The 15352-nt window shown below is 41.7% G+C and overlaps 1 protein-coding gene across 1 annotated transcript in view; it reads left to right on the top strand.

Annotated features, from left to right (window-relative positions):
* ADGRL3 (adhesion G protein-coupled receptor L3) overlaps nt 1-15352 on the top strand; it is a 514733-nt gene that overhangs the window by 418276 nt on the left and 81105 nt on the right. Inside the window, exons 12-13 of the mRNA XM_074866987.1 lie at nt 6290-6475; nt 10274-10312. Of these exons, the coding sequence (XP_074723088.1) occupies nt 6290-6475; nt 10274-10312 (225 nt within the window). The remainder of the gene's footprint in view (nt 1-6289; nt 6476-10273; nt 10313-15352) is intronic.

Below are 15352 nucleotides of genomic sequence, written 5' to 3'. Positions count from 1 at the left end.
CAATATGAAATGTTTGCATTGCACTTCTGACTTTCTGTTTTTAACTTCTGCCCAAATTGTAAAAGAACTGATGAAGTAGAAAACAATGCCGCAGTAATGCGTATCTTTTGACTCTCAAGTCCCTTGATGAATGTTTTGTAGCACTCCATCATTTGTCAATGTTAAAAGTGCATTAACATGTGACAATAGAAGTTCAAGACAAGCAGAGCTTATTTGGTAGCAATATGTTGAACGTTTTTGTTATTAATGCACAGTGGTGCTTTCAGCTGATTTCATTACAAACAGAGACCAGATGTGTGTTTACGCCATAGAGTCTGTGGTCTGAATCCTTATTATAGCAATTTGTGGGATTTATTCGCTCCTTTAGCCAGAGTGAGCCAGTCCTAGCGTTGCGGGCTAGCTGTGCTGCTGCGCAGTAGCAACACTGAACTTCTGGAGAGCCAGTGCTCACTGGTGAAACGGATGGGGTGACCCTACAGACAAGACTGTCTTTCTCCTCCCTGTCGCCCATCTTAACTGAGGCTCAACAACCTGCAAATCACTAGCACGTACACCTCTGATCATCCCTGTCTCACTTCATCTGTATTTATACCTGTCCCTGCCCAAAACCAGGGAAGACATCAATTAATGTGGGTCTGCTGTGACATGATGCAGCCATTACAAAGCCTGTGGTCCTTCTGTCCTGTGCGGGAGGGTGGGCAGCTCTCCTGCCATACGCTCAGCTAGCTGATTAATAAAGACTGCCTTTGTTGGCATTAGCAGCTGTGCGGCTCTTGTTTTATGACCTACGTACTTATCCTGGAGGGGTTAATATTACTTACTCTAGCCATAATTCACCCAGGCAGCTGGGAGACCTCTTGCTGCTCAGTGAAGATGGCTAGGCCGTTAACCATTAGCAGAGGGAAATAATAGCCTGCACTGATGAAATCTCCATCAAGGTTAGGCTTATTTGATTTGAAACCCCAGCTATCATTTGTGTAACAAATGATCCCCATTTAATTTGTTACGTGCTTTCAAAGCAGGCTAAAATTGAAGAGCGAGGTTTTCAGAAGTGCCCAGCAGGTTACAATTGGGACTGATAATTTTTTTTACTATTTTTATTCTTCTGGAGGAATTAGTTATGTTCAGCTTTGGGAACCTTCCACCAGTCACTGGAAAGGCTAGGGGGATCTGCCAGATGACTCTGGATCTAAACTTTTGATGCCCGAGTGGGAACCCAGAGGGATCTTGGGATATATGGCCCAACATCTATGGAAAGCTGCTAAAAAACATCAAGACTTCCCAGGAGTAACTTTTGAGGGGAAGGCCCTGCCAGGCTTGCTAGGGGCTTATGTTGGGGTTTGCATTCAGTAAGATCCTCACAGCAAACACAGTTTTAAATTACTTATGAAATAACCAATAGCTACTTGGCTTCCCTGCCCAAGCAAGAGGCTTGGAAATCATCACTGTGCTTAGAGATGGAGACTGATTTATCCATAAATCAGGCATGATTTCTCACATACCTGCCGTGGACAGGACACTTTCCTGCCCCAAGCTTGCAGATTTGCTACAGCACCTTTCTAAAGCTGAAAAAGGAGCCTTCCTCCTCTAAACCAAACCAGCTTCTCTTCTTGCTGTGGTGGGGGGCAGCTGGAGGAAGCAGTAAGCCAACCATGCCAAGAGGACAGGGGGTGGTCACACCCTGCAGCTCAGCTACCTGAGTCCCCAGCACTTGAGTCCTCCTTGGCCACCCATCTCACAGCATCCGCAGCTGCAGCACAGCTTACAAAATGGGTAGAAACTCTTCTTTGGCAGCCAGGGTTCATACCTGCTCAGCGTGTCTTCATTCCTAATCTGCTTTGTCTCCCCAAAATCCTCTCTTCTGTCGTTTGCTCAGTCCAAGCTGCTCAGGAAGAAGGGTGATGGGTCCCCTGGAGGGATTTCAGCCAAGCCAGAGAGGATGGTAGGGAAATGCTGTGCTTGCTTTCACGTCTCTGTAGTGAAGTAAGGATTATTACTTGCTGCTTTTCTTTCTCCTGCTGTGCTCAGACCATACATTGGGTGTTTGCCTGCTTGCATCATGGTATTAGGTTTTACAACCCTCTATTAGCTTCCATTAGAGTTATTGTGCTTGATGGAAGATCAGAACAAATGTCTGCTTCAGCAATTCATTGGCCTCCTGACATTTACTTTAACTTTATTGTTGGTGCCTACCATGCCCTCGTAACGTAGCAGGAGAATAAACTTGCCAGTGCGATTGAATTATGCACTGCTACCTGGGTTATTTCCAGAGTCAAGTAGTAAAAGGAAGCAAAAAGGTCAGCTTGGATACATTGCATTGTCCTGATCCTGAGGTCATACATTCAGTCTCAGCCTGTTTGTTTTACCTCTTGCTTTCATCAGTACCGTCCTTGGCTCAGTGTGTGACTTGCCTGAAAATATCTTTTCCTCACCACAGCTTTCAGCTGTGGGTGCTTCCTGGGAGGAAAGGCACCACTACACTCGGGTTCATACCTCTGAAAGAGTGGAGGCCTTTTTTGTAGCAGAATAGAAAGCGTTGTGTCCTTCATGAATGCATGAAAAGCTTCTAACTGTAAATCTAAAGCACATGCCATCCATGTTCATACTGTCCTCCTGAACAGCCTAGATGATATAGTCACAAAGAGCAGATAAACCTTAGGGTTCAAAGTACTTTCATCAGGTCTTGTAGATCTGATTGGGTGTGTCTGGCAGAGAGAGTGGGGTTTTCTGGAGGACATGACCACATCATCGTCTCCATTGCAGTCCTGATGACACCAAAATTAAATCCTCCATCTGGGTTGCTTTTGAGAGTAAGTTTTCAGACTGCCATGTACTGGATGGAACAGGTGCTATGGTTGGCATATTATTAAAGGGACATTAAGTGCGTTTTCAGTTGTTTGAATACCAGTAGTTTCAAAACCACTTTTTCAGTGTTCTCCAGCTCTTCTATATTGCATGGAGAATAGCAATCCAACTCTGTTGGATAACCAGTGTTTATAACTAGTTAGTTATATCCTTAGTTGTATCATCTGATAAAAGAAAAAAGCAAAGTTGAATGGAATGAGATGTTCGTCCTCCAAAGAAAAAAGAGGATGGTAGATATGCTCTGACTCTTTTCTGTGAATGCACACATATATAATGAAACCTTTGCCAGGGAAAGAAAATGGCCATGAAGGTTTCTCAGTGTCAGAAGTTAGCCCACAGCCCCTGTTTCAGCCTTGCTACCTGACTGTTAGCAGCTGATGGTGCCCAATGAAACCTGTAAGATGTTTGTCCCCCCAGAAAATAACATCAGCTCCATGACCTTTCCAGCTGACTGGTCCATCTGTATGTCACTGTTTTCAAAAAGCCCAGCTCAATCTTTTCATACCATCTTTTTCTTTTTTATATCAGTCAGCCTCGGGCTGCAGGAAAATATTTTTGCCTTTATGACCACTGATGTTTCAGCACATTAGCTCCCTTCCCAGCATACTTTCTTATTTCTTCTGAATTTTCTTTCCTAAATACTTCTTTTCTGCAATTTCTCTCATTTTTATTCTACTGTCCTCTTCTGCAGTTGGTTCCCTCTGAGGAAGGTAGGGCTGAAGCAGAAAGCGATGCTGCAGGAGGGTCATTGTTAGTCTTTCCAGACAAAGCTCCCTGCTTCTATTCCTTGGTGTATATGAAAGAGCCAGAAATATATACCATGCCTAACAGCTATTATTTCACAGTCTTTTCAGTCATAAGAAGATATGAGATAGGCCTGGAATATTCAGCCAATATTTGGGACTGATAACAGAAGTTGGGTTTTACGGGACTGCATAGGAGACACTTCAATTTCAGTGGAAAATGCTCAAAAGAATTGGAGAAATTAGCATTAACATGTCATATGGCCATCATTTTGGGTACCTCTCACATTATGCACACAAGTAGGATGGAAAGAGTCTCAACACTGTTGTAGTGACTTGTAGCTGCGTTTTCTGGGTGACAATGAATAGGTTTGGAATGAGCATCAGTGCTAGGAAGTAGCTTCATCACCTGTCAACCAGACACGTTTTCCCAAGAGAGCAGCATATCTGTGCTTTCAGGAAACCTGGGTGTGTGAAATGAGTTTGGGTAAATACTTCTGTGTCCCAGGAGCTCACAGATTTTGAGCTTTAATGTGCCTTTTCTCGGGCATTTCTTCCATTGTTGACTATTTTGGGGTGTTTATTTGGTCACACTAGAATTCCTCCAATTTGCAGTTTGTAGGATCAGTCCTTCCATAAAAGGAAAGGATTTATTGGTGACCAGCCCGCACCACTTTTGCAGACAGGTAGGAACAATGGCAGCCTGCAGAATGCAACAAGAGGCTTATTACAGGGAAAGAAAACTCTTGGGTTTACTTTTGTAACAGCTGAGCAATTTGCTTGTGAGTATGTCAGTTTGCACAGGTGTATGGTCCAAGAGAAAACGTATCCATTGAGTATTGGGTAGCGAGTTTTTTTTCTAAGGTATGTGTAAAAAACTCGTGCATTCCTGCAGTTTTCTGCAAGGCTTACATAAACACTATATGTCATGATAATCTCCAGTGAGGAACTGCAGGAAAATATTGAAATTTATTTCTTTATGTAAAGGGATTTGATGCAGTCATTCTCCTGGGTGCCAACAGAAGAGGTCAAAATTCAGCCTCTATGCTGATGCTTGACTTTCTTCAGCTGCTTAGGAGAGCAGTAAGAGTAGGATCTGGTTTCTATGGCATTAGCCTTGTGTGTAACAAGGAAGAAATAATTCAATTTCTGAATATATGTTATCATTGCTCTAATGGGAAGAACAGCACATTATCTCCTTTATTTATCTTATCTATATCATCATATGCTTTAATTCTCTGAAGATGAGCATGGAACATCTTCGGTTAGATTTCATTAAATCAGATGGGCTGTTGCTGTCAAATTGATGGAAGTAAGTTATTCATTTATAACTCAGCTAATTGATTTACAGAGAGGTAGAAGCTCAGCCTGCAGTCTTTCCCTAGAATCTCGCTTTTATAATATGCACCAGAAATTGAGGGAACAAGAGAAATATCTGATTTCTAACTGTTGGAAGATAAGACAATTGGAAATTTCACATGAAGAACTCAGCAGAGTTGGTCATTGAGCCTGACAGAGAAGCGAGAGCTTCATTTAAATGTCATCCTCTGTAATTTCTCTTTATCCCTGACATATTCCCCATAGATATGCATTCCAGATCACAGAGTGGTATATAACGAAAAAAAGACCAGCAGCCTGCAATAGTATTTTGGTAGTGGGCTACCTGTAGAAAGTAGATGGGACCGTCTGCCCTGTCCCCAGTCCCTGTGACATAGAAGAGGAAAGGGGTGCCAGATAGGGAGAGCAAACAGAACAAGAAAGGGGGAAAAGCCACAGAGGGAAAGAAGTAGTTTCCCAAATAATTACACAGTGAATTTCGCTGCAGGTGATTAGAAAGTTTTATGGCTCAACTAGACAATAAAAGTCTTTTAATAGAAGATTTAGCCAAGCAGCCTACTTGGTTTTCCTTTCCAGTGGGCCTCTGCTTGAAGCCTTAAGCCTTTTGCTTCTGAGTTAGCATGCTTTTATGTGCTGAGAATCACTAGCCTCGTTACATATGTAGTGGTTAGTGTGGTAAGAAGCATGTCTCCTGCGTGCAAATGCTAAGTGGTAAATTAGCACCTGATTATTAATCCACATGATGGGAATTGTGAATTTATCTGGGTTATGTCATCTATTTTTATTACTTGTACAAGGAACATTTTTGCACAGGAGTTGTAACAAAAATCATCTCTTCACTATCAAATAATCTGGAATCAGAAACTGCTCTTTCTTTACAGGAGAGACTATTTACGTGGTTTGTTTTTTTTCAAGTGGCATAGATAAGGCAATGGGACAAGCTAACTGAAGCCCTCCCTAGGATGGGCATCCAATGGAAAGCAATGTCATCTTTGGTTGCATCTTCTGTAGTGCAAAGAAGCAGCTGCCCCTCAATTCCAGCAGTGCCCTGGAAGATCAGAAATTGTTGTGTTGAAGCCAATGTGGCGACCGTAGCTGGAAAAACCACTTGCATTTAAACCATACTCAAAACACTGTACATGATCAAACCACGAAGACTCGTGCCGTAGTTTTCTTCCTGGGAACTTCTCTTCCTCTCTTATTTTCTTCCCCTTTTCTTCTCTCCTCTGCTGCTGCTTCTTGTGGGGAGTTGACTCACTTAACACTGTTGGGGCTGGAAGGGACTGGAGTAACATCATACTAACAGCCAGCGACAACCTTTTCCTCTGTTTTCTCAATTGCAGATGAAATCGGGGGAGATGGCTGCCAACATTGCTCGGGAGCTTGCGGAGCACACAAAAAACCACTTGTATGCCGGTGACATTGCGTACTCTGTGTCCGCCATGGTCCAGCTGGTAAACTTGCTTGATGTGCAGCTCCGAAACCTGACTCCGGGTGGGAAAGACAGTGCGGCACGCAGCTTAAATAAGGTAAAAACAAAGGGGCTTGGGAAGGGACAGAAGGCTGAAGAAGGGTTTGTCTCTCCCTGGAGATCTATTATAAATGTCTTTGTGAATGACTGCCATTTTAGGGCAGTGATTCTTTCATAGTAGACAAGAGTATCTGGCAGTTTTTCGTTTACAGTGTATTTTATTCTGCTGAGAAACGAAACAGTTGTAAATGCCAAGTGTGCTATTGGTGCTGGGAAATGTATACCCTTAGATGTGTAGATATATGAACTCCAGGTACTTCACTGTGGTCTCAGCTCTCATAGCTCAGTATGAGAATAACTCAAGTGATGCCACAACAATTATTTTGGACTTGTGCCAGTGTGAATGAGACCAGAATTTTGTCCAGCGTTTCCAGTGCTGAATCGGTGAAATACCATGTAACATGATCCAGAAAATCTGAATATTTAAAGCCCCAAAAGACAGAGAGAGTCTGTATTTTGATTTTTTCATCTTGTAACATTACAAGATGCTGATGTGAAGGTCAAATAAACACTTTTATGCATGAATATAAACAAATAAAAGCAGACAGAAACATTTATTTACCCTGGAGATACATTTACCAAAGGCAGATAAGATACCATTTCTTATTTACACTTAAGGTCTTCAGGATGGTTTAGTATTAGGTGGCCTTTTTAGTGATGACCTGTGACTTAGCCCAGAAGCACCTTACTGCATGATAATAGTGTGGTTTCTGTGCCCCCTGATTGAGAATTATTAGTCCTTTCATCATTTACAGAATTAAGTGGAATTACTACATACTAAAGGTGCTAGAAATTGCCAGTCATGGGAGGAAATACAGGCTGTAGAGGCTGTAAGGATACATCTAAAGTTGAGGGTTTCCTTGGTCCAAGGCCCCCTTCATCACTGAATCTCATGTAAACTCATGGGATAGGACTTATATAGGATTCAGATGGTGAATTGTGCAGGCCTGGTCATCAGAACAAAGAGCAGCTGAACCCTGTGGCCATGAGCACATGGTTATATTGGCCATCCGGTTAAAATAAGGCACAGAATTTTGTTCTCAGCTGCATAGTTGGCGCTGACAGCCCTGGCATCCATGTAAGTGAGAACAGAATTTGGTCCCAAGGTTATACGGGGAATAAATGATCCCAGCTAAGCCTGAAATTTCTTGTGTGTCTTCTGAAGAGAAATGCTTTTCAGAGAAGTAACATTGTCTTTTTTCTTGTAAGTTATTATTGTAGATTTATGTTGTTTTAAATGCAGAGGGCTTCTGGATTGTTTAAGATTACAGTCGCATGGGAATTGAAGTCCTGCATCTCATGTGCTTTGCATGTGCTGTGAATTGGGTTATACTGATGCTTTTAATTAGTGCTGCTTCCAGCTATTTTATAACAATGTAGGTAATAATTGTATTAACTGTTACATCGGCATAACATTATTTGTTATAGTCATACCATGGTTCTTTGTTTGAAATGATGGTGATGTCTGACAATATCAGGTAAAACCAGCAATTAATGTCACCTACTAACGGGATTCATGGTTGTAGTCTGCTTGCTCTTCTGAATGTGCCCTAGCCACACCCAACATTTTGTCACTTCAGCTTTGCAAGCACTTATTTTTCATCTTTTTATATCCCACCTTCTGAGATTTGTTTCAATTACATTAAATGGGGTTGTATCACAGGGGCAGGTATGAGTTACCAAGGGGAGGGGAAAACTGGGCAAGGCAGAGCTCCTCAGCTCGGCTGTCACTCCTGGGGTCCCCCTTGCAGGTTTTCCCCCCCTGCCATCAGCTTTGCACAAGCAGCTCATACAAATCAATTGCACTGCTCATTAAAATTCTGGACCGCTTGGAGTCCTGCAAAACAGCGATGCGAGTCAGTGATCCAAATGACAGGCTCGATAATTTACTTGCTCTCATTCCCCACTTAATTCTTTAGAAGAGCAACTGCTCTCTGTTCATTTAAGAATGCATGAATTCAACTTGGAAGTAGTATTGGGCAAACAAAAGGCAGCAGAGTTACTGCTCCATTTTCCCCTTCACTGATCAAGAGTATTTCCAAAAAAAAAAAAAAGGGAAAAAATAATTTGCAAAGAGTTTTGTTTAGTGCTGTTTAGTCAGAAAGAAGAAATAAAGTAAGCACTAACCATTAAATATTCTTTTAATCATTAAAGGAAATGTGCTGGGGATCTGAAAGCAATCACCTGTGCTGTTTTGTAATGTTTTTTTTTTTTTTTACAAGCTGATGTACAATGAATTGAAATAAACTGGCATAATCAGAATTTTTAAAAGCCATCATCTTTCAGGAGCCACTTTCCTGTCACTAAAAGCTTTATGCTTTCCACTGGATCAGGCTTAATTAAGGTAATAATTGTTCTATTGCAGACTGGCAAGACCCCCATGTGGATAGCTCTGTAATTTTTAGCAAGGCTTTCTTTGATCTCCATTTGTTTCTGTAAAGTCTTCATACTGGCCAAGTTTACCCAGAGGAAGATTTCTACTGTTACAAATTGATGAATTAGAAATTGAAATTAGGCATTGCATGATACCTGGGTGTATTTTGTTTATTTCAGAGCCTCAAAACTCTTGGGGACAAATTTGGCTCTCAGCTGTACTAATGGGATTGCACTGCTGTGAGTTGAGAGCACAAGTTATCCCGAATCTCTATTGATGTGCAATTTCCAACCCAGGCACATCAGCAAAAACAAACCCAGCCAAGCCAGTCACTCTGAGCAGCCTGATTTTGTGAGGTTTAGTTGCACCTATGCAGAGCTTACCAATTCATGCTTCCTGCTGCAGACTGCTTGCAAAGTCCCAGGAAGATAAATAAGTGCCTGTTTCAATGTCATGACACACTAAAGTGCAGTTATCAGGCAGGAGGCATGCAAGTGCATATCAAAGTACAGTCCTAAATGTGGGTCCTGTGGAAAAGGTGGGTTTCTTTGTGAAGAGCTATTCAGCGTATAAAGCATTTAGGCCCAGGAATTACAAAGGAAAGCACAACTTGGTGTGAGAGGACTAGAAAATGCATTCCTGGAGAAACAGTTTAATCCAAATGGGAGAAAATGGCCTCAACTGGAAATATTACAGATTCCCATTTCATTGTTACACCCTCTTCAGTGGCCCTTTACTCTATCAGGAGCCCTGGGCAATGCTCTCTCCTTCAGTGCAGTGGGTTATCACACTCAACATTTGCCCGAGCTGGCTTTAAGGAAGCTCATAGCATTGAAGCTGGAGCGCTATAGGTTTTGCCTTGAGCCAGAGACCTGAGCAGGTGTATCAGGATGGGTGTGTATAGGTCCATCCTGTATCAGAATGCAGTTCTGCATACATCTTGCTCCCTGGAACTGGTCCTGCTCATCCAAAGCTTTGTTACACTTCACTGTGCCATCAGCACTGTCTGACTGCAGAGCCCACGCTCCTCTTATGTAAATAACCATCAGCCCCATCCTTTCCAGCCTTGGTTGATGTGGAAATATCATGTGTGATTTCCAAGCTGTAAGAAAAACATCATCTCTTGAACATCTCTACTTGACTTCACTGTCTTCTACCATCTAACAGCTTCTCTTGCAAAGTTGCCAGTCTGTGCTTTACTTCACTGAAAAAGGACTAACTCATATTTCTGGAGCCAGTCCTTCCAGCCTTCCACTGCGCCTAACTCGCATGCTTCCTTTGGTTTGGTTGGTTTTCAGGAGCTGTTTAAGAAAGAAATGAGGTTTTTTTCATAGGCATTTTCTTCAATTTTTTTTTTCCCTTGTTCTGTCACTAACTTGTTTTTTCTATTCCGTCTTTAATCTGCTGTCTTTATGGACTCAGCTTCAGAAAAGGGAGCGCTCTTGCAGGGCCTATGTCCAGGTATTTCTTGTGTTTTTAATACCCGTGTCCAGTTGTTTGACTGAATGACTGTGAAGTGGGTCTTGTCTCTGTGAATAATATGATTATTACCATCTTTGTGGCAGCAAGTTCTAAGGTTAAGGTTACAGGATAATAATTTCATTTTTCATCTTCCCTCACCTGCTCAGTTGCTGTCAGACTTGACAAAAATTTGGGGCAAAATCTCTAGACCAGAAAGTGGGGAAAAAACACAGTAGAGATCTGACAATACTCATCTGGCCATCAGAATAAGCAAAACAGGATGGATGTGTGCAAGTAAAGAGTGTAAAACTCCTGCTCACGGAGGTGTCTCCAGATCAGCTGGGTTTTGCTTATGACATGTCACTCATATAATTGCTGCCTGCATTTCCTTAGTTTTCTTTCTTTCCCTCTTACACTTGCAAATTTAGAAACAATTTGAAATGGCAACACTCGGCATGAGGGAGGAGGTAGGATCGTAATGAAATGCAGAGTGTCCTTACAGAGGGATGTAGGAAGGAGAGGAGTGCTGCAAACTAAATATAGGATTAGGAACATAATGTCCCATAAAGTTCACCCAGCTGTGGCCTGACTTTTGTAGGCTTACATTGTGTTTTACGTGAACAAAGTCAAGCCCCAGCTTTTTGGAAAGACCTGCTTGTAGGCTTTTCAAGAGTGGGGCCTCGGGTTGTGTTATTTATCCTGTCACCTTGCCTAATAGCATTTGCTCCAGTGACTTTTATATATACCTGTTTGTATACTATGGGTGAGTTAATGCTACTTTAAGAAATGTGAACATTTTACCGTCTAATTTCTGTCTTGTGCTTATGAACGTTGATGTACTTATGGGTGGTTGATCATTATTTATAACTGTATGTATAACATGCAGAGGTGTGAAAATGAACCCATTGTTTCTGGAGGGGTCTGTCTATACCTGAATTTTCCTGCAAAATTCAACTTCCTGCAGTCAGTATTGACTTCATCTTGTGAGCACATATTTCATTTAGCGTGTGGGATTAGATGGTTTAGATTTCTAGGACGTTAAAAATCAAACAGTATCCCTCTGTGCTGGTAGGCTGGCTGTCTTCCCTTTGGACATGGTCATGAGAGAAAGTCACCTTCTCCCTTCCATATACATTAATGGATAAAGATGAATTATGGAGTTACACATCCCTTGTCTGGAGTGACTTCTCTTAAGATCCCAGAGAAAGTAACTAGCATCTGAAGGAATTTAGGAGAGTTTATAGTGCAACACTCACTCCCAAGCTAGCTGTCTTGTCTACTGGTACCACTGAAAACGTGGTGAGGCTGGTCCTGTTGGGGACCATGGAAGCTACCTGACCCATAGTTGTCCCTTCCACTAGCTGCACGGGCATACTCTACAGAATTGATGCATGGTCCTGGTCTTGTTGTCTTCTTTCAAACAGTAGTGAATAGTGAGTTTAATATACTTTACAGAAAGCTTGGTATTGATAGAATATATCCTGAATATTCTGCACAGTCTTCAGTTTACCCTTAATTTCAAGGACTTCTTCCCTTTCACTTGGAAAGGCTACTTGTGTGCTTAAACGTTAATCATGCGCCTACCTCTTTAGTAGACAAAAACTGATGAAAGCTCATTGCCTGAGCTGTTTAGTATAAATATGGACAAAGCTGGTAAATATATTGAAGAGGACAGTCCTGTAATGGAGGACTCAAAGAATGAATTAGATGACCTAATTGAACCTTTCCAGCTCTGCTTTGTATTATATGGAGGTAAAGTAATGTATCTGGACATGTTTTCATACAGTATGTTTCCATTTGGAAAATCATGTAGCTAAAGTCATCAAAAAATCTTGTGAGGGAGAGTTTGGCTGTAATAGCAATTAAATGTGACGGCAGATATTCCTGTTACAGGCCAGTTATCCTTTACCAGGCCGTGAAATGTCTGGGCTGGCTAAGGCAATTTAGCAGAGATTTTTCGACAAATCTTAAATGATGAAATACTGGATTTTGTGAAGTCAATGGAAGAAGGGAAGTCACTGGGAAATATGCCACTGGTGGTAGAGAAATAGAGTCTTCAACCTTGCTGACATGATCTCCTTGTGCTGATCCCATTATTGTGAAGAACATCCATGGCTGAATTTGGCTCACAGGGCTGGAAGTGTACCTTCAGTCCTGTGTTCCCTAAAAGAAGGAAAGTGCCGTACAAAGTCTATGTGAGAGATGTCCAGCAATTGTAAATATCAAAAGTGCAATTGAGAAAAGGTGGCTTTTGGGGAGGAGGCATGTGACTTGAGAAGACAATAATCACTAAAATCAGAATTACTGTTTTCTTTGGGCTGATAAATTTAAGTAGTCATGACAGAGCCCCTGTAGCAATTGGGGTGTAAAGTCCTCTTGAGTCCAAAACAAATGAATATAAATAAATATGTAAAACAGATCTGGAAATTTTGTGAGTTATTCAAATATGAGAGTGGGAAATGCTGTATCAGATTATTATCTCATCTCTCTGGTTAACTTTATACTTAAAACAAATATTGATTTAATTTGTGCTGTGTCACAATATTTGTTGAGTTAAAAGCTCAGGGATGTTATTTACTGGAGATAGAGGTTACAAATGCAGCTCCTTTAGTTGCAAGTGTGGTAAATGATCTTTTTTGTCTCAAAAATCCAACGAGAACCAACCTGACAGGTGATGTGATAAAATACATACTAATATAATGACTGGACAATTGCTGGGAGACTTTTCAATCATGGTGATATTTAAGAAACTGCAACATGGGCTTTAATTCGTGGTACTAAGAGTCAGCTTAGGCTGAGCTGTCCAATGTGGATATCCAGGATGGTCAGAGTGGCCTCAGAAAGGTGCTCCATTAGCTAAGGAGAGCTTGAACCCGATGCATGGCTTTTTGGAGAGCAGAGATCTACATCTCTCATGCCCACCTTTCTTCAGCACACTGTTCTTGCACTCTATTTTGGGAAAGGGATGGAAAAGTCATCATGTGGGAGAATGAGTCACAATGGGTGACGCATTTGATTAGCATAGCTTCATTTGGTGACTGGTGTGTGACGTAAGCCTGTCTGGATTTTCTGTAATTTTTTCAGAATTTATATTTGTTCATTTTCCAAAGGCGTTCCTCCTTAAACTGAAACATTGGAGTTGTAGAAAACACGAAACATTTGTTTTTTGGGGGCTGTGAAACTGGGTTTGGTGTCACAGATTTCTTCCATGCCTTCAGCAAATGGCATGTGCTTGCTATTTCTCAGCTCCGCAACTTAAAATGCCGTGAGTACAATTCCCCTGGCCTCTGGGAAGGGAGGTGGGGTAGTAAAGAAAAGAAAAGGCTGAGTACTCATACAAGTACTCATATATTGCAGTAAGTGAGGCCATATTAACACATAAAACTTAAACTTGGGGGAAAAAATTAGAGAATTTTGCTGTAAGATTTAGTAGCTGGAAGCATGAGCTATAATAAAAGCTCATACCACATCTGGGCATGTAGTCTTTTTATCACATATGTGCACCTGATTGCAAAATCTGAACTTACCTCCTTGCTTCTCTTGGATTTGTGAGATGGAGCTCTGGAGCATTGGGAGGCCAATGAATTTCCCTGCTGTGCCAGCCAGTGGCCTCTTCCCATGTGAAATTGCATGCTGCATTTGGGATGCAGATCTCAGAAGACAATAACTTCACAGGGTTCCCATTCTTTTTGGGTTTTTTATTTTTTAAAGCCAGTCTTAGTGGCTTCAAAGGTGGAGGCTGGTGAATACAATAGCTAGCCTGAGTGGCAGCTTTGTAGGAAGGGTGGAAGAAGGCAGCAGAGCATTGCTTTTCTGGCATTTTCCTGGTCTAATGGTGTTTGCTGCGCTGGTTCCTGCCATCCTCCGGGCTGTCCTGTAAATCAGCTTGCACTGTTTTGTAATTCTGCACTTGTCTGGACAGCAAATGGTGAAGATTATGGAGGTGCCATCCTCTCCATGAAGATCACAAGAGCTTCTGGTTGCAGGTATCATCTGAGCCACCAATGCAGTCGGTGTTGAGCTGCTGATAGCAGGTTCCAGGTAGCAGTGGCAGGTGATTGCAGTCAGAGTTGTCCTCCTGGTTTTCCTGGAAGTTTTCTGAATGCTTCACGCTTGTAACGTGGGCTGTTTGAATAGCTGTACTAAGCAAAAAATGAAAGGCTTTCCTCGGAGGATTCAAGGCATTAAGTTTAGAGTTGAGTAGAGGAGACTTTTTTTTTCTTTGCTATCCTAGTAGCTCTCGGCAGATAAAAAGGTGCATCTGGGATTTAGCCAGTACTATTTAAAGTGGATTAATTCTGTTTGTCCCACTTCTCTCTTGCTTGCATGGCTGGTCCTAACTTCCATGAAGACTAAACGAAAGAAACTTGTAGCTCTGAGAGGGAGCATAAATTGAATTACGCTAGGTTTACTTGTGTTGTTGTTCTGCCTGTGACAAGAAAGTCTCTAACCTCCATTTATATAGAAAGGAGCAAATTAATGAAGATTTTCAAGTTCCTTGTTTGGTCATTTAATTGGCTGTATGACAAAGAGCTCTGCAGTGCGTGTCAAACAACTTTCAGAGTCCTCTAATGATTTGTGCATTGCTCGACTCCTGATGCTATTCTGCGCAGCCTGTCAGGCAAGGTATCGTTGTTAAAGTGGCTGGAATAAATTGGCTAGCAGTGTGCATACAATGTCGTATATTAACTATAGCTACAGGGAGTACTTTTAGCAGCTTTTTCAAGAGATCGAGATGTTTGCCTATCAGCATCAAAGTGCCCCAAACTTTAATTTAATATAATTAAAAGGACATCTGAAAGAAGTGTGACTCACAGCAGGGTTTTGCAGTTTGGTAGCCCTTTGTTAAAACTCTGTGAACTTAATATACTTCACAGCTTGAGAAACGTGCATTTGATTTGTGTCAGCAAGAGTGAAACTAGAAATTCCCACCATGCGTGTTTCTGCCACGGTGACCCTGTTGTTAGGGGACAGGAGGATCAAAGCAGCAGCCTTGGGTTTGTCACCAGACTCCAAAATTCTTCACATAAGTATTAAAAG

This window comes from Strix uralensis, chromosome 4, assembly GCF_047716275.1.
Source record: "Strix uralensis isolate ZFMK-TIS-50842 chromosome 4, bStrUra1, whole genome shotgun sequence".
NCBI lineage: Eukaryota > Metazoa > Chordata > Aves > Strigiformes > Strigidae > Strix > Strix uralensis.
The sequence above is the reverse complement of the archived record's forward strand: the minus strand, read 5'-3'. Positions and strand labels throughout refer to the sequence as shown.